The sequence below is a fragment of the Pinus tabuliformis genome, chromosome 9 (genome assembly GCF_031772625.1).
Source record: "Pinus tabuliformis cultivar Carrire ecotype Pingquan chromosome 9, CPIR1, whole genome shotgun sequence".
In the NCBI taxonomy this organism is placed as follows: domain Eukaryota; kingdom Viridiplantae; phylum Streptophyta; class Pinopsida; order Pinales; family Pinaceae; genus Pinus; species Pinus tabuliformis.
The window spans coordinates 33,072,247-33,091,906 of record NC_142307.1 but is presented as its reverse complement, the minus strand read 5'-3'; the positions used below and the strand labels follow the sequence as shown (position 1 = coordinate 33,091,906).

The following is a 19,660-nucleotide window of genomic DNA, read 5'->3' as shown; positions in this document are numbered from 1 at the left end:
CCTTGAAGGTTGTGGAAGGCTGGGAGAAACAACACTTCCATCTTTATAGTTGTGAGGGGTATGCTTCCTAGTTTCCATAATTTTGCTTTCCAATATGTCACAAAGCTCTTTTACTCTTTCCAATTGTTGTGGTGTTGCTCTAAAGAAGGTGTTGCTCTTTGTATCCTCATAATGTGCTATCATTTCCTCTGTGAAAATTGACCACGTAACAAGTTGTTTACGAAAACAAAGCCCTTCATACCATAAAAATTGATCCGATTCTAAATATGAAGATGCAATACATACCTTTTGTAACAGTGGTACACCATGTAAATCAAAATATTGCTCCATCTGAAGTATCCAATTTATCGGATCCTTGCCATCAAACTTCCTCATCTTGTTTTTTCTTGATTTTAGGAGCTCGATCTTGAAATGACTGTAACTATGTACTTTCGGATCCTTAAGTTCTGAAATTTCGACCTGTAGTAGCCCTCTATGTCCTCTTTCCAATGCCACCAGTTTGATCCAAATTGGATTCTCCAAGAAAGAGTTATGCACAATCTCCCACAGTGACCTGATTATAGACTAGTTCAGTAGAGCGAACTTGTACGACGTGCCATGAGTCACTGTTTCGACCTTTGGCTCTAAAAAATATCTACAAGAAACTATAGTCCGACCTCTTTCTGTACCTTCTTACGAAATTTCAATCTGATGCTCAGAGAGAAAGTTATGACAATTTTCCCCAGGTCACCTGTTTGGAATGTAATTCAGGAGTCTGCAAAAAGACCAACTTCCTTAGATCATATCTCCGCAAATATAGCGAGAAAAACTCTGAAATTCGGCCGAGGTTCAGCGCGATTTCTTTTCAAATGGGTTTTTTTTGCAACTTCTGAAACGTCGCAGAAAAAAAGTTATAGCGAAAATGCCACGATGACCTGTTTGAAGCAGCGAAACCCTAGAATCCAAAGCTCTGATACCAAATGTTATGAAACTAGCTCACAAAAAGATAGAAAAGAGAGATGCATGCCTTAGAATTCAGCCTCTTTGAGGGGGCAACCTCCTTTACATTACATAAATAAGCAATTCTTGGATGATACAAATGAAAAGACCTCATTTCTATAAATAGGAGTCTGAGGGGTCATAACATAATCAGAGCCGACATAACAATAATAATGTAAGGGCATAATAATAACAATAGTGGGCTTCTATGTGGCACAATAGTAACAATATGGGCACTACATGGGTACATCAATATAATAAGTGGGTTGTACTAACAACAATAAGGGGTTACACTAGTAGTATAGGGGCCTAACAAGGATAGAGAGTGCCTTTGTTATCAACAACTACTTGTATTGTGTCAGACATTTAAGACTCTTGTGAATGAAACAAATATAAAGAACTGATTAGGAAAAGGATTCATTTTCAAAATAATTTTCTACTCTCTTTCTTATAAAATTCTCAAAATAACTCTGAGTTGAATTACAAAAAGAACTAACCTGTTACATCCTGTCAATGCTGATACAAGCCCCAAAAACGTGCTGCATATAAAATAAATTGTATTAAGTATACAATGGAAAAGATCACCACCTAACTCTTTATGCTGCTCCAAAAACATACATTGCCAAACACATGAATCTAATAACAAAATGTAAATCAACGTGTACGAATCTCCCAGCAAAAATTGCAGTCTAAATAATAATAGCAGTTCCACAAAAAACAATGAGAACAAAATATGTGGATATAGTAATAAATTTTAATTGAGAAGAACTATATAGAAAGTTTCTTTGTATTTCAAAAAATGATGAGACAATATGAATAGAGTTTTTCCAAAATACAACCGTCCAATGTCACCTTCCAATAACTTGATTTGTTGAAGAATCTAACCAACATAGATCCATCTTAATTCCAAATCTACCAAGCTCCGAGAGGCATCAAAACTCTTTTCACTCTAAAAGAGGTTTGCATGTCAAGAGAATTGATCCCTCTCGACATTTGGTAAATTCAGAGTTAAGATGTATCTACGTTGGGCTATATTCCACATGAATACCATTGGTCATTTTGATTTTTATTATTATTTTATTTTTATGTTGTTATTTTTATTTTTATTTTATTTTGACAGAGCTAAAATGTTTACATTACGTTACAACATTTCTACCATACTGGGCTAGAGAGCGCCTCTTGGCACAATGAACAAAGATTAACATACAAATGCATGTTGGACATCCAAAAATATCAACAATAGATGAAACATGCTAGACAAAAAAGATACGATCATAAGGCCAACATACTCCATTCGAAGTTGGATACATTTAGATAAGACAAGATAATTTTATTAATGTCCAACAAATGACCACAAAAGTAGGTCAATGGGACTAAAGAGTACGCCCGGTATGAATACAATATGGTGTTGGAGAATGTAACTAGATTTAGTGTTCATAATGACTTTTGTAATCATGACATTGTATATTTTATATAAAAAGAGAAAAATAATTTTTATTTATTCAAGCATGGGTTTCATGCTCAAAGTCTAGGTCAAAGCATGTTCTTCATGCTTCTAGGGCTTGTTGAGTCAAAGAAGAATTTTTGTCATGTATTGTAGTCCTATTTGGACTTAAAAGAAAATCACTATTTTTGGGTCTAGAAAGTCAATTTGTCCTCCAAGACCAATTCGCCCCTACCAAGGAGAAGTCGACCTAAAAGAAGCCTATTTGACCTCTTGAGAAGTGTATATATAGAAGAGACTTCGGCTCATTTGAAAGACACTTCACAAGTGCGATCTAAAGCAAGACAAGAAGGCATTTCAAGAGCAAAAGTTAAGGAAGAAGAAGCAAATCAAGAAGAAGAAGATGATTTGTCTTTTCAACCCATTTATGTTCACACGTGCAAGCAAATATAAGGTGTATGCAGTGGCTGGGGGCCAAAAGTTGTAGGTCGAATTGCAGACCTAAAGTTGCAGGACCGAAACTTTGATTGGGGCGGATTTTAGAGAGTTTAACCTTCATTGACTTTGGGAGACTTTGACTTGTTTGGAAGAGATCTTATTTGAGGGTTGACTTTATGCTTGGAAGGAATCTTGACTTTGGTCTTTAGATCTTGGAGGTCTCATTTTGTTTTTATTCTATAAGAAAATATCTATTCTTTTTGGGTTTTTCCCTTGGAGGTGTTTTGCCCTAGCTTGGAGCCTATATCTTTGTGACCTTCATTGTTTTGGTAATTGCTTGATGAAGAAGAAATAAAATTAATAATAGGCCAACTAATATCACAAGTAATTATCAAGTAAGGAAAGTCAACTCTAATATACAAATACTTTGATTTTCCAACATGTGGGAGTACCAACGCAACTGCTAGAAAATGCCAAAAAATACTACAAAGAAAGAAACCTACATAAGTATACCATAAAAAGATATGTATAAAACCCTGACAAAGGAATGGTGATACAAATCACTACTTGAGCTTGTCCAAGACTAGAAAGGTGGACAACCCAACCCAATAACTTATCAAGATAGAAAGTGAGAGAGGGAGATTGGACAATGGGGCTGATGATGTCAAGGTCTCCTAAGTCTTATGGTCAAGGGCGAGGGGTTGAACTATGCACTGACTTGCTATCAGAGTCTTCTAGAACCATTGAGGAGTCTAGCCACACAATCTAGGGGGTGGGGGGCTGTACGAGCGAGGTATACTTCTAACTTTCGAGATCAAAAGAAGTAAACTCCAATGGATCTTTGGTTACTCCTCTGGACTTGGGAGGTAGTCCAACAAGCAAGGCGTGCTCTAGTTTGGATCCATCTGGAGTTGATTTATCTAGTGCTCTGAGGACCTATGAACATGTCTCAATAGTATTGGTGGTCTACCAGAGAGGAAGGTTGATGATCCAGGTCTGGGTGTGACAAAGAACCCTTCCAAGACCTTTTACTTTCGTGATGTGTTAAATTGCATTTTAAAAGAACATAAAGGAATACATGTGCATGTTGTAAAGAAGAGGAACATGTCAATCATCAGCAACATAAAAACATAAGCCATTGATAACGAAGTTCATCTAGGAGGGGCTACGTCTCCGGGCCTCGGTGTCAAGATGGTGTAGGCCACTGCATTAAGTGTTGTCAATAGTGATGATGTACATAAGAGGTGATGTCGTTATCATACAAGGAAAATGCCCTCACGCCGGAGTGGCTCCAGGAGATGTTCCGCTATAGGAACTCTCAGTAAAAAAAGGACTCCTATTAGTATGACAAACTCATGCATGATGAGCATCCTGCCAACATGGCATAAAAGGGATCTCAATGCAAAACATGCATGACGACAACATGAGTATCCCATCAACATACAACAAAGGGATCTCAAAACATAACATGACAAGTCATGACAACAAGTACATCACATAAACGATTCTGTGTCACATCAAGCAGGAACCATAAAAACAAGTAATAAACAAGATCCCACATCAAACATCAAACAGGGATCTATGCAACACAATGGATAACAAAAGAAGTACATGAACACACTGCATATACTTCACAACCAAGGGCCATTTGAAGAAGCGGATGTCAAACTGCTAAAGCTGTTCGTGCCATCGATCTCACGGCATCAATCGCATGGAAATGGATGCTCACACCTGCATTCCACTTAGAAAAGTGGCTGGAAAATGAAATGAGCAAATGAGAAATCTGAATGCACCATCAGATTTGTGGCGTCGAATAGTGCAAAATCAACTGTCGAATTTCTAAATTCTGAGAAATTGAGAATCTGGGGCTCAAGGAATCTTTTAGATTCCTCAAAGATTCTGCTCCATGGGTGGACTGGAAATCTGCAACTCAAATGGCGACTCTGACCTCGCCATTGCGATCCCTGCGGAAAACCGTGAAAAACGACTATAAACTTTACTATATTCCGACATGGAGAAAAATTACCTCCTCGGGAAAATTTCAAGGATCGTCGTTCTGCTCCCTGTTTCTGTTAGGATATTCCGACACATAGGAAATAGTTAAGTTCAACTTGGTCTAGTATAGAGTTAGGTATAGAGTTAGGTAAAGTGTGTTTCTTTACCGTTGTACATTTTGTAACTTACAATCCGACGGTCACGATATGTAGTGATCCGACGGTTCATTCTCTCCTCGGTATTACCGACACTTGATCCGTGGCTTGACACCCGATTGGTCCATGAGTTCTATTTAAAGCGCATGGAGGGTCATTGTTCGGGTAATCCGTGCATGAGAGAAGCTTATGTAAATTTTCATTCTTTGATTAATAAATTGCCTGTAGTACCCACGTTGGGACAGGCCGTGGACTGTTTCCCTCTTTGAGGGTTTTAACCACGTCAAAAATACTGGTGTATTGATCTGTGATCTGGTTGTGAGCGGTGTCCTTTTGGTGTTCTTTCTGAGGAACTTACCCTGTAAATTCCTACATGGTATCAGAGCTATTTGAGGGCCGCGTCCGTTGGTGATCCAAATCTGAAGCCGGTAGAACTGCATGCGGCTGTCGTTTCCTAGATCTGCTGTTTCTGACTGCTTTCGGGCCGAGAGGACTGCTCTGTTGCGTTCGGAGCATCTGTTCCAGTGAGGAACCCCTTTCGTTTCACGCGAAAAGGTTTCCGGTAGCCCTAGCTGCGTCATTTTTCAAATCGGGAGGTATACAGTGTTTTTGCAGTTTACTGTTATTTTCTCTCTGCTTATTTCGGTTTCGGTTTATTTAGCCTTTTTTTTAACCGGATCTATACCTTTCATTTCTGCGTATGCTCTTTGCCCTGCGACTCTGTGCGATCTGGGCAAATCAGAAACAGAAAGGAAGGATTTTTCTCATGCGTATGCTCTTTTCCCTGCACCTTAGTGTGATCTCGGAAAATCAGAAACATTGAGAAAAATATTTAGTTTCCGGCCAAAGCTAACTTTGAGCCGCAAGGTTCATTTTTGAAAATATCTAGTTTTTTGGCTAAAGCTAACTTCGAGCCATAAGGTTCGTTTTCTTTGCATGTCCGTGTTGGGTTTTGTGTTTTGTGTTTTGTAGGGAAAAAGAGCTTTCTCAAGCCAAGCACGCAAACCAAGGCCCCCCCCCCCTCTCTCTCTCTCTCTCTCTCTCAAATTTTTTGTATAGATCAATTGGTTCAAAGCTATTTTAAGAGAATAGAGGTCTTGGGTTCAAGTCTCCATTTTGTGGGGGCGGATTTTTTCATTCCCGCACATTCGCGCACCTTGCCGGCAACTTCAACAATTTTTTTTCAAAAAGCCATAACTTCTTCATCCGGAAGCCTTTTTCAGAGCCGTTTTTTTTAAAACAGCCTAATTTTTCGAGATCTATCCATTGGAACACTTACTTTCAGCATCTTCAGCTTCAGTTTTTTTTTTTTTTTAAATGGAAAGTCCATGCCAAGTCATTCTTGACAGCACTAACTACTTCCAATGGATAGCCTACATGGAAGATTTACTTAGAAGTAAAGGTCTCTACAGAATAGCCACAGACCAAGAGAAGAAACCAAAAGATGAAGACAACGCTGCAAAATGGGAAAATAGACAAGATCAAGCCCATGGTTTGATAGGGATGTCTATTTCTCCTGATCTTAGATTCCATATTGCAGAACTTGAGACTCCTCATGAAGCATTGGAAAAAATCACTAAAGTTTTTGGGATTAAAAATGAAATTAGAGCCCATCAACTTGAAAATGAGTTGCTTACTTTGGATCCTAATAATTTTTCTTGCATTGAAGATTTCTTGTCCAAATTCAAGACCCTTAGATATCTCTTGGAAGGTGTTAAGGTTAAGAAAGAAGATAGTAACCTTATTTATTCCATCCTTACTAAGTTGGGACCAGCCTACTCTGTATTTGTTTCCACTTTCCATTCTACAAGGGAAGCTTTCATTTGTCAAGGAAAAGACTACAAGGCCCCTTCCTTTGACTCCTTTTGTGATTCCTTAATAAGAGAACAAGAAAAACTCTTACACCTTGGTCTTCTTAATCTTGGAAACTCTTCCAAGAAAGCGTTAGCCGCCCAGCAGCAACCAAATTCAAAGAATCCTAAGTAGTCATATCCTAAAAAGAATGGTCCTAAACCAAACAAGGGTCCTAAGCAAACTCAGCCTCAAAATGAAAGATCATTTCAGCAAAATGATAAGACCAATAAAAACAAATGGAAGAAGACTGATAGACATTGTAACTTTTGTAATCGAGATGGCCACTTAGAATCTAAATGCTTTAAGAAGATGGAAGCCTTGGAAGCCGCAATGAAGAAACATAACATCCATGTGGAGCATACTTCAACTTCAACTTCCGGAATGGCACTTTCTGCATGTCGTTGTCAATCATCTCAGTCTGGTTATGCATTAAATGTATCTTCTTCTTCTCCTTCTCATGAGTGGCTCATTGATTCTGGAGCCTCTTATCACATGGCCAAAAACCAAGCCATGTTTTCTTCTTTAAATGATTGTAACACCAAAAATATCTATGTTGGTGATGATAGATCTCTTAATGTTGTAGGGACTGGAACTGTTCATCTAGACAATGGTCAGTTTAATGATGTATTATGTGTTCCAACCTTATCCTGCAACCTTCTATCTGTATATCAGATAACTCATTCAGGTGAAGGTAAAATTGTTGAATTTTCACCTCATGATGTTGTAATCAAGGATCTAAGAGATCCTAAACAGATTCTAGCTACTGGTATTGCTGATGATTCCACAAGGTTGTATAAGTTTCACAACTTTGGGTCATCAAATCTTCCCTCAGTATTTGTTGCTCATAATGATGAAGTGAGCAAACTTTGGCATGAGCGATTTGGTCACTTAAACTATCGCTCCCTTCAGCATCTATGTAAAGAAAATATGGTGACAGGTCTTCCTATGGTATCTTGCAGAGATGGTGTTTGTTCCGGATGTGTACTCGGAAAACATCATCGGGACAGTTTTGAAAAACGTGCCTCTTGGCACGCCTCAGCCCCTTTACAGCTTGTGCACAGTGATTTATGTGGTCCACTTCCTGTTGCTTCATTCTCTGGCTGCAAGTATTTCTTAACTTTCATTGATGATTTCTCCAAACGCACTTGGGTATACTTCTTAAAACTCAAGAGCGAAGTATTTAACACATTTTTGGCCTTCAAAGCCTTTGTTGAAAAACAATCTGGACATCAAATTCTTAAGCTAAGAACTGATAATGGTGGAGAATATGTTAAAAACACATTCATCAACTTTTGCACCGAAAATGGAATTCAAATGCAACATACTGTTCCATACACTCCACAACAAAATGGTGTAGCTGAAAGGAAAAATCGCACCTTAAAGGAAATGGCTAATTGTATGCTGCAATCTAAAGGACTCAGTCTTAGTTTTTGGGCCGAAGCAATTAATTGTGCAAATTATATAATCAATCGCACTCCTACTAAGGTTCTAAATAATATCACTCCAGAAGAAGCTTGGAGTTCCATTAAACCAGATGTAAGTCACTTTCGTGTTTTTGGAAGTGAAGCATGGGCCCATATTCCAGATAAAAAGCATAAAGCTTTAGAACCTAAGAGTGAGAAATGTACTTTTGTTGGATATTCTGAAGATGTAAAAGGTTATAGACTTATTCCATTTAAGTCCAAAAATGTTATCATTAGAAGAGATGTAAAATTTGATGAAAATAAATCGGCCTGCGAGCCTAGTCCGGCGGATGTGCCACCTCTTCCTATCTCTTCTACCTTTGAAAACATTTCTTCTTCAGATGATGAAAGTGAGGATGACAATCCTCCCCCACCTTCTCAGGATCCTCAACTTCCAAGATGGGTCCGTGCTACTCGGGATGCAGCAGGTGATCTTGCCGGTGATCCTACAGATCAGCGACGTACACGTTCTCAGTTTGAAAGAGCCTCTTCTTTACTGGCTCAAGCTCCAGTAAATCATGATCCTGACACTTTTGCAGAAGCTTCAGGCCATCCACATTGGGAAGCAGCTATGAATGAAGAATATCATTCATTGTTGGCAAATGATACATGGGATCTTGTTCCTCTACCAAAGGGACGCAAACTTGTTAGATGTAAATGGGTTTACAAAACCAAGTATGGACCAGATGGGAAAGTTGATAAACATAAAGCTCGTCTTGTTGCTAAGGGCTTTTCACAGGTTGAAGGCATTGACTACACTGAAACCTTCTCCCCTGTTGCCAAAATGAACTCTATCCGCCTTGTTCTTTCCCTTGCTGCCTCTTTAAAATGGGAAGTCCATCAGATGGATGTTAAATCTGCCTTCTTGCATGGGGACTTGCATGAAGAAATCTATATGGAACAACCCATTGGCTTCATCCAAACAGACTCCAGCCTTGTATGTCGACTTAAGAAATCTCTCTATGGTCTCAAGCAAGCTCCTCGGGCTTGGTATGCCAAAATGGATAGCTTTCTTTTAGAATCTGGCTTTTCTAGGTGTTATTCTGACAATACTGTCTACACCAAGAAAGTGGGCAACTCTCTTATCATCCTTGTTCTTTATGTTGATGATCTTATTCTTACTGGTAGTGATCCCAACCTTATCAACCATGTGAAGTCCAGCCTTAAAAAGAAATTTGAAATGACAGACTTAGGACACTTACACTATTTTCTCGGTCTTCAAGTCTTGCAATCCAAGGAGGGTATTTCCCTTTCCCAGTCCAAGTATGCTTGTGATATTCTTCGTCATTTTCACATGGAAGACTGTAAGCCAGCCCCTTCTCCCTTTCAGTCTGGAGTCAAACTTTCAGTCTCTTGTACTTCTCCTGAAGTTGATGCTACCTTATACCGTCAACTTGTAGGAAAACTCTTGTATTTAACCCATACTCGTCCTGATCTTTCCTTTGCTGTTGGCCTTGTTGCTCGTTTTATGCAAAACCCCCGTGAAAGTCATTGGAAAGCAGCTAAAAGAATACTTCGTTATGTTCGAGGTACAGTACAGTTTGGGATTCATTACAATGCCAAAGCAGCTCCTCTATTAGTTGGTTTCACTGATTCTGATTGGGCTGGTGACCCTGATGATCGGAAGTCTACTGCCGGTTATGTCTTCACTCTTGGTTCAGGACCTATTACATGGGCTTGTAAGAAACAGGCTGCCATTTCTCTTTCGTCAGCAGAAGCAGAGTATCGTGGTGCCGTGGAAGCTAGTAAGGAAGCCTTGTGGCTTCGTCAGATCCTATCAGAGTTTGGCTTTGAGCAGCAGCATCCAACCACACTTTGGTGTGATAATCAAAGTGCCATTCAGCTATGCAAAGATCCAGTCCAGCATCAGCGCAGCAAACACATTGAACTACACATGCACTTCATCAGAAAGCTCATTCATGACCATGTTCTTGAAGTGCAATATTGTTCAACAGATGATCAGGTTGCAGACATCTTCACAAAGGCTCTCACAGAGGCGAAGTTCACTAAACTTCGATATATGCTTGGAGTTCAGGAAGTTGTCACTAAGGGGGGATAGGCTCTAGTGCCTCCTTCCTTCTCCTATTGTGTCATATTTGTAAATCCTTCAATCCTATCCCAAGTTGTTCTTAAGGGGGGATGTTAGGATATTCCAACACATAGGAAATAGTTAAGTTCAACTTGGTCTAGTATAGAGTTAGGTATAGAGTTAGGTAAAGTGTGTTTCTTTACCGTTGTACATTTTGTAACTTACAATCCGACGGTCACGATATGTAGTGATCCGACGGTTCATTCTCTCCTCGGTATTACCGACACTTGATCCGTGGCTTGACACCCAATTGGTCCATGAGTTCTATTTAAAGCGCATGGAGGGTCATTGTTCGGGTAATCCGTGCATGAGAGAAGCTTATGTAAATTTTCATTCTTTGATTAATAAATTGCCTGTAGTACCCACGTTGGGACAGGCCGTGGACTGTTTCCCTCTTTGAGGGTTTTAACCACGTCAAAAATACTGGTGTATTGATCTGTGATCTGGTTGTGAGCGGTGTCCTTTTGGTGTTCTTTCTGAGGAACTTACCCTGTAAATTCCTACAGTTTCTGCAGCAATCATGGTTCCACCTGCATACTGAAAAATGGCCAAAAAGTGCAGAACTCTGATGTAGAAACGGACAGCGCCATTGCGTGCGTGGCATCGAGAAGAGTTGAAACCATATAAAATTTGTCAAAATCTGACAAAGTGAAATTTCACCCCTCCTACAAAATGTTGCCTTGAACTGCGTGCCAAGATTTTGCCTCCTCTGTCTCGAAATCCGTGCCCGCTCCTGGTTCCTCCATCTGTCCTGTGCACTGTTCAAATGAGGTTAATATACATTTCTAGGTGAATTAACCAAGTGGATTGGTTGGCACAGTGGTAAATTTGGTAATTTGTTGAGGAGGGGTCAGGGGATCAAATCCCGCCCTTCCCTATTTTATCACATATTCGTTTTGGTTTAAAAAATGAACTTAAATGGGGGGGTTCGGGTCCACATTGGGCGACCCGCCTCCATAATTCCCGCTGCTCCTTGTTGATTTGTTTGATTGTGCGTTGGTTTTCATGGGCCGTATTAAATGTTAATGGTTTTGTGTCACATGGGGCAGCCACGTGGGTGGGGTCGGACCTCTCGCTGGCCGTGGGTTCAACTCCCACCGGCCCCCTCAAATTAATGAGTTATGTTTGGTGGCTGGTTGGGGGGTGGCGAGGTTGGTGGCCCGCCACCCAAAACTTTATTATTTTTTTATTTTATTTTTAATAGTAATGGCCCATTTTAACATTATTCGGATTTTAGGCCGAAGGAGTGAATTTAATGAGGTGACAATTTTGCCTAGAATTTGGCCGGAGTTGGACGGATTCCGTCTGCCAGAAAAGTCTAAATTGTGGCCTCCTTAAACCTGCCCAGTGAGCAAAAATTCAACCCAACTTTGACTGCTTCTAACTTTCGCATACGGACACGGTTTGATGAACCATTCGCACCGCCGCGATCAGGACGAGGAGATCTACGCTTTGGCCCTGGTTCGAGCATAATCCAAACACTTTGATTTTTGAGCTTTCCTGAGTCCTCTTTGTCCTATGTGTGTCTCTGGAGCCACCTAGATCAATCCTCCCCACTGAGGAGCTTTTGGTCCTCCAAAAGCATGAAAACACTCGTCTGCATCACAAGCGTCTTGAAAGGTCTCGCTTCCCTCTCCTTCACCTTTGTTCTTCGAAGCCTTAAGCGATGAACTGACACCTGCAACCTCTGCAGACCTGTAGTACAATTCTGCAAATTACATGCTTACATGACCAACTAATGACCCAAGCATCCCATACTTGCCACGAGTTTATAACACATACTCATTGGTCAGGTTTACATCAAATGGAAACAATACCCCAACTGCGACAACAAGGCCGAAATTTCATTGTTGCTTCAACAAGTGATGGAAAGCACATCATCACTGCAACACATGATTTACAAAGATAAGGCCAAACACTATTTTTGTTTTGACAAGTGATGGAAACACAACATCACTTTCACAGTTTATCATGTAACTCAAAATAAAACCAAACATCATTGTTGCTTAACAAGTGATGGAAACACATCATCACTTTTACATCTTAAAGTGCAACAAAATAAGACCAGACATCATTGTTGCTTAACAAGTGATGGAAAACACATCATCACTTTTACATTTTAAAATGCAACAAATGATTTACAAAAGTACGACCATGAAATGCTAACATGTCTAGAAACCATTTTTCATTTATCAAGGTGAATCGGTTGCCTCTTTGTGGTGGTTTTGCTTGTCGAACAACTACTTCACCTGGTTCATGCACCGATACTTTGTCTTTCAGGTGTTGTTCTGGATGGAGCCTCCAACAAGTGGCTCTTTGATGGCCATTTCTATCGCAATGACTGCAATAAATCTTCTTCCTCCATATTTTCTTAACATGTTTCTTTACCTACTATTGAGAGGGTCTTTCACGGCTCATCCTTTTGTGTGCTGCCATTCTTTTCCAACACTTAGAAAATGTAAGGTTATGTAATCCACAAAAGGTACATGTTTTTCGATGCCATGATTTACTTTCATCTTTAAAAACATGATTATAATTGAAATGAACATTCGAAGATCGAGAGTGGTTATACCTTCCCTTGCTATCTCTGGTGTAAGTATGGTGATGAGATCTTTCCTCAGCTCTTTCCCTGCAATGGAAACTGCCATGGGATGATGGGGATGTGTTCCCATCATTCTCTTTTCTCAATGATTTCAACGATGTCTCGAAAGAATCTGACACCTTCGAGCATTCTCCTTTGGTGTATCTCGAGCCTGCAAATTGAGGTCTTTGCCCAACCTCCAATGGTTGAGTCATGCCTTGGTTATTAACACCAATTTTTTCTTCCTCCTCGTGCCTCGTCCTTGTAAGGAGCCTCATGTTTGTCCCTGTAATTGGGATCTCCAAATCTCCCACAGAAACCATACTATGTGAAGACGAAACCGAAAGGAAATCAACATCTTTTACCTCCTCTGTCGATTTGGAAAGAACTGATGAGGGCTTCTCATCATCTGTTGTTGGTGGTTCACTGGCTATCACGGTGCATTCCCCAACTTCTTCCCTGACATACCCAAGTCCTGCCTGACGAGGTAATTCTTCTACTTTGATGGGGTTGACAATGCCTTGGCCATTAACGCCCAAGCCCTTTCCTTCATACCCCATTTTCTTCAACAATTTGGAGCCAATTCCAGTGGTATGATTTTCGAAAACAACGAAATCATCATCAGGACACATACATGAATTTAGAAAATTACATTTTACCTCACATGGGTCATGCTGCAGCGTTTCCAAGACCTCGTCCTTTGCTTACAACTGTTGTATCAAAATATGTTTCTCCTCTTTCTCTTCATGTAGACGCATCTTCAATTCAGCATTCGTTGTTTGAAGATTCTGCTTGTTGTGCTTTAGTTCTTCTAGTGCCTCTTCTGTGGTTTGCAATTGAAGCTGCAATCACTTCTTTTCCTCTATCTCTTTCTGTAGAGTTACATACATTATCTCCACTCCTTTGGAAATTTTGAGCATGGTTTCGTACATCGCTTTTTCATCCTATGTCGCTGCACGTTCCATTGTTCACGCTGCAATTCACATCAACGCAAAGACCGCTCTAATACCACTTGATCCAGGTCCGGATGTGACAAAGGACCCTTCCAAGACCTTTTACTTTCGTGATGTGTTAAATTGCATTTTAAAAGAACATAAAGGAATACATGTGCATGCTGTAAAGAAGAGGAACATGTCAATCATCAACAACATAAAAACATAAGCCATTGATAACGGATTTCGTCCAGGAGGGACTACGTCTCCGGGCCCCGGTGTCAAAATGGTGTAGGTCGCTGCATTAAGTGCTGTCAATAGTGATGATGTACATAAGAGGTGATGTCGCTATCATACAAGGAAAATGCCCTCACGCCGGAGTGGCTCCAAGAGATGTTTTGTTACAGGAACTCTCAGTAAAAAAAGGACTCCTATTAGTATGACATAAACTCATGCATGATGAACATCCTGCCAACATTGCATAAAAGGGATCTCAATGCAAAACATGCATGACGACAGCATGAGTATCCCATCAACATACAACAAAGGATTTCAAAACATAACATGACAAGTCATGACAACAAGTACATCACATAGACGATTCCGCGTCACATCAAGCAGGAATCATAAAAACAAGTAATAAACAAGATCCCACATCAAACATCAAACAGGGATCTGTGCAACACAATGCATAACAAAAGAAGTACATGAACACACTGCATATACCTCACAACCAAGGGCCATCTGAAGAAGCGGATGTCAAACTGCTGAAGTTGTTCGTGCCATCGATCTCACGACATTAATCGCATGGAAATGGTTGCTTGCACATGAATGCTGACACCTACATTCCACTTAGAAAAGTGGCTGGAAAATGAAATGAGCAAATGAGAAATCTGAATGCACCATCAGATTTGTGGCGTCGAATAGTGCAAAATCGACTGTCAAATTTCTGAATTTTGAGAAATTGAGAATCTGGGGCTCAAGGAATCTTTTAGATTCCCCCTAGATTCCTTAAAGATTTTGCTCCATGGGTGGACTGGAAATTTGCAACTCAAATGGCGACTCTGACCTCGCCATTGCGATCCCTGTGGAAAACCGTGAAAAACGATTATAAACTTGACTATATTCTGACATGGAGAAAAATTACCTCCTCAGGAAAATTTCAAGGATCGTGGTTCTGCTTCCTGTTTCTACAGCAATGATGGTTCCCCCTGCATACTGAAAAAAGGCCAAAAAATGCAGAACTCTAATGAAGAAACAGACAACGCCATTGTGTTCGTGGTGTCGAGAAGTGCTGAAACCATATTAAAATTTGTCGAAATCTGACAAAGTGAAATTTCACCCCTCCTGCGAAATGTTGCCTTGAACTGCGTGCCAAGATTCTACCTCCTCTATCTCAAAATCCGTGCCCGCTCCTGGTTCCTCCATCTGTCCGGTGCACTGTTCAAATGAGGTTAATATACATTTCTGGGCGGATTAACCAAGTGGATTGGTTGGCGCAGTGCTAAATTTGGTAATTTGTTGAGGAGGGGTCAGGGGATCAAATCCTGCCCTTCCCTATTTTATCACATATTCGTTTTGGTTAAAAAAATAAGTTTAATTGGGGGCGTCGGGTCCGCATTGGGCGACCCGCCCCCATAACTCCCGCTGCTCCTTGTTGATTTGTTTGATTGTGTGTTGGTTTTCATGGGCCGTATTAAATGTTAATGGTTTTGTGTCACATGGGGCTGCCACGTGGGCGGGGCCGGCCCTCCTGCCAGCCGTGGGTTCAACTCCCACCGGCCCCCTCAAATTACTGCGTTATGTTTGGTGGTTGGTTGGGGCGTGGTATTATTATTTTTTTATTTTTAACAGTAATGGCCCATTTTAACATTATTCGAATTTTAGGCCGAAGGAGTGAATTTAACGAGGCGACAATTTCGCCCGGAATCTGGCCAAAGTTGGCCGGATTCGGTCCGCCAAAAAAGTCGAAATTGCGGCCTCCTTAAGCCTGCCCAGCCAGCAAAAAGTCAACCAAACTTTGACTGCTTCTAACTTTTGCATACGAACACGGTTTGACGAACCGTTCGCACCGCCACGATCAGGATGAGCATAATCCAAACACTTTGATTTTTGAGCTTTCTTGAGTCTTCTTTGTCCTGTGTGTGTCTCTGGAGCCACCTGGATCAGTTGATGTCTCACCATCCTACTATTTGATGCGCTCTGGAACTCTACTTATTGTTTGTTGCTCCGATCTAATGGATCAATATGGAAGTGTGAGGTAATCGGATTGGTCATCCTAGGGTGGGGCATGGTGCATAGAAAATAATATCTATGGTTGAACATCTCTTTGATGAAGAGGGCTAAGCATTTCTAATCCTGGTATGGGAAGAGAGTTGTAAGGGAGCCTCCTGAATCCCTATAGAGGCAATGATAGCATGATCTCATAGTATAGGCCCTAAAGGGCACTGAGAAATGAGGTGCATCACAGTCTCTGACTCCTTAAGGTGACACATGTAGCAGATCCTATCAAATAGTGGTATATGGTGATTTGTCTCTATCCAAATTCTATGGGAGTTGACTTGGAGTTGTCCCAAAGACATCCTAAGCGAGTGCATCCAATGTCTGCATGTATAAGCAAGGCGAATGATCATGCCATCACATAGCTCCAAAAAGTTCTCTAGGTAGAAAGACATCTTTGAGCCAAGGCTCATCAGGGATGAGATTCAAATGACCTATGTACAATTTGTAGATATCTCCAGTAATAGCCTAGTTCAATACCTGTCTAGTGGGCAAAAGATGGCGTGGCTCATAAATTTATTCCTAAAAATGAGAAGAATACCAGTTGAACTTCCAATTAATTTAAAGCAAGAAAATTCAAAAATTGATTTTCAACATTCTCCAAAAATGGCAACAATTATGGCATGAAGGATTCATATATCTATGGCATGAAATAGTAAATTCGAAATATAACATATATGCCTTTTATAGTAGTAGATTCATGATAGAGTTTGAGTTTTGTAGTGTGGAAACAATTGCAGAATATAGAAAGAAGGGGGACGAAGACACAACCAAACGAATCACACATCACCATTACACAAGAATAAGTAACCCTGATATCTTTTTATTATAGTAGCATATATAAGGGGATCATATTTGCATCATATAATCTCAATACAAGACAAACAATAACAACTGTAAAGATACTAGTACAAGGAAAAGTAATGGATGTCAATTTTCTCTTAAAACTTTGCAACTACTTAGATGAATCACTGAAAACAAGGAAATTGAGATCGGAAACCAAATTTACTTTCGCCAAGATACCGAGTTTCTTAAAAATTTATAAGCAGCGGAAAATAATCGAGAGATAAAAACACAATCACACAAATTGACACACTTGTTTACCTAAGAAACCCAAAAGGAAAAACTTGCTTTTTTTGTTGTGGTATTTTATTGATAGTTCTTGAGCAATTGGATCTATTACAAAGCAATTTGTCTCTCTAAGAATACACTTGTTTTCGTGCTAAACTAGCCTTGACTTGCCCTGAAAATCCCTTAATACCTTCTCTTATTTCCTTGTGCACTTCCTCCTATTTCCTCGCGCACAAGGGAGCTCATATTTCCCAACACAAATCCCCTATTTCTTTGCGCACTTGCCGCCTCCTATTTTCTAGCGCACAAGCTCCTCAAATCTACACACACACAAAGAATGATCTCACAAGAATGATGATCATGTGCCTTCATCCTCCTCTTTATAGACCGAATTTGAGCATCCAAGAAGGCCCAGTCCAATTTAGAAGTTTGAGTTCTAATTGCGAGCTAACTGAGGGTTCTACTCGTCCTCTCTCCAATCAACACTTCGAGTCTTAACTCGTTCTCTCTCCAATCAATGTTGAAGACTAATTCATTTTAACTGAACTTGTAATTGCCACCTCGTTATGTAGTCAAACTGAAGAAGACTCCACATAACTGAAGCTCCAACTCTACGCATGCAATCTAGATGATCATTCCAATAAACTAGAAATAAACTCATTGTAACTAAAGTCTATTTCATGAACTCGCACTCATGCTAGATGTTGTCGTGCAGAGTGTCTAGGCACCGCGACAATGCTCAGATCGGGGGCTGTCACCCTGATCCCCGATCTCTACGTTTAAACCGTCTCCCTAGGCTAAGGGGGGTAGACCCTACGGGATAAAGGAAGACCAACTGGTAATTAGCTGGCTTGGGAGACACAGCGAGGGAAACAAACACTTGATTGATTTTAAAACTTGGTTAGATCTTTAGATGTTTAGTACCAGTGCCTTTGCTAGATGAAGTGGAAATTGAATAATTGATTCGCTGCTTAGAAAATATAAAAATGAACAAATCTTTCAACAATTGCTTGAAAATATTTACTGAAATGTCTAACATACAATGAGCATTAAAACATTCAAGAAATAACGATCAATTTCAATGACTTAGCAAGGCTCCAACAATAAAATTTTCAAAAGATAGAATACTTTGGACGACCAGACAATGCTAACCAGTTCATAAAATGAATCCCCACTTTCAGATAGCTAATCTTCAAATAAAATCTTTAAGCACTTTTAGCTATATCAAATACCACAAAAAAATTTCTTTCAAATTATATATATATATATATATATATATATATATATAATCTGAACAAAAAAAAATCAAAACCCTAACAATAACTTTTATGCCTTTTTAAGGATTTTTATATTTTTTTATTATTATTTTTATGAATAAACAAAGCTAAACCTAAATATATCTAAAAAAAACTAGAACTTAAGCTAAAAAAAATCAGAAGTAAATAAATAAAAGTCTAACTCTAAAACTATATAACAAGATGAAAATCGAATTTTTATTTTATTTTTTATATATTAACATACTTCATAAAAAAAGAAAACATAGGCTAACCTAAAACTAAATTAATCTAAACCAAAACCTAAAAAACTTTTTGTGATTTTTATATTTTCTATTTTTTTTTTTTTATGATATAAAGTTCTAGATTTAAAATTAAAATGAACAAAACTTAAAATAAAATAAATCTAACTAAAATTTTATTCTAAACTAAAATTTAATTCTAAAACTAAGACCTAAACTAAATAAAATCAAACGATGAATAATTAAAATCTAATTCCAAATCTAATCATATCAAATATATGAAGAAAGAAGAGAGTAGAAATGCGTTGAGTTTTTATTGTGCAGGCTTGGATGCTTGATGGTGGAATGGCACCAACAGATCAGCGTGAGGAGCTCATATGGCAGAGGACGAGGAGATGGACGCTGCGAGACAGCACGCTGGTTATGGCAGCGTTGGATCTGCGTGAGGGAGTGCATGGAGAGGGTTTGGAGCAGGGAGGACGCAGGTAAGGAGGCACAGCGTGCAAATGAGTATGGCAGTGTGGAGCGTAGCAGCAAATGAGTGTTTTGGAAGGGCTGCGGGCAGCATGAGACGCAGCGTTAGGAGCTTGGGGATGATGAATGGAGGGGATGAGGCTGCGAACAGCAAGGAGTATGGGTGCGGATTTCTGGCAGCGTGAAGATGGAGACAATGACAACCAGAAAAATGACGTGGAGGAGCTAGATGACAGATGGGTGAGGGTGCCAGGGAGAGGAAGTCGCAGAGAGGTTTAATGGGGCAGCGGATCAATAGATTCGCTGTGGGTGATAGTCGAGTTAGAGAAAACCACAGCACTGAAGGCGAGTTGAGGGAGCAGCATGAGAATGGGGAGAGAAAACACGTGG

The 19,660-nt window shown here is 39.8% G+C and overlaps 1 protein-coding gene across 4 annotated transcripts in view; it reads right to left on the bottom strand.

The window, feature by feature from the left end:
• The window catches only part of LOC149146967 (uncharacterized), a 223,113-nt gene that overhangs the window by 76,306 nt on the left and 127,147 nt on the right, over positions 1 to 19,660 (bottom strand). For 3 of the 4 annotated variants that reach the window (XR_016262855.1, XM_089440630.1, XM_089440632.1), the window contains exon 7: positions 1,476 to 1,517. The exons of the other annotated variant lie outside the window; for it this stretch is intronic. Coding sequence is in view for 2 of the 3 variants with exons in the window: in XM_089440630.1 (XP_089296756.1) it covers positions 1,476 to 1,517 (42 nt within the window). In the remaining variant the exon portion in view is untranslated. The remainder of the gene's footprint in view (positions 1 to 1,475; positions 1,518 to 19,660) is intronic. 4 annotated transcript variants of the gene reach the window in all.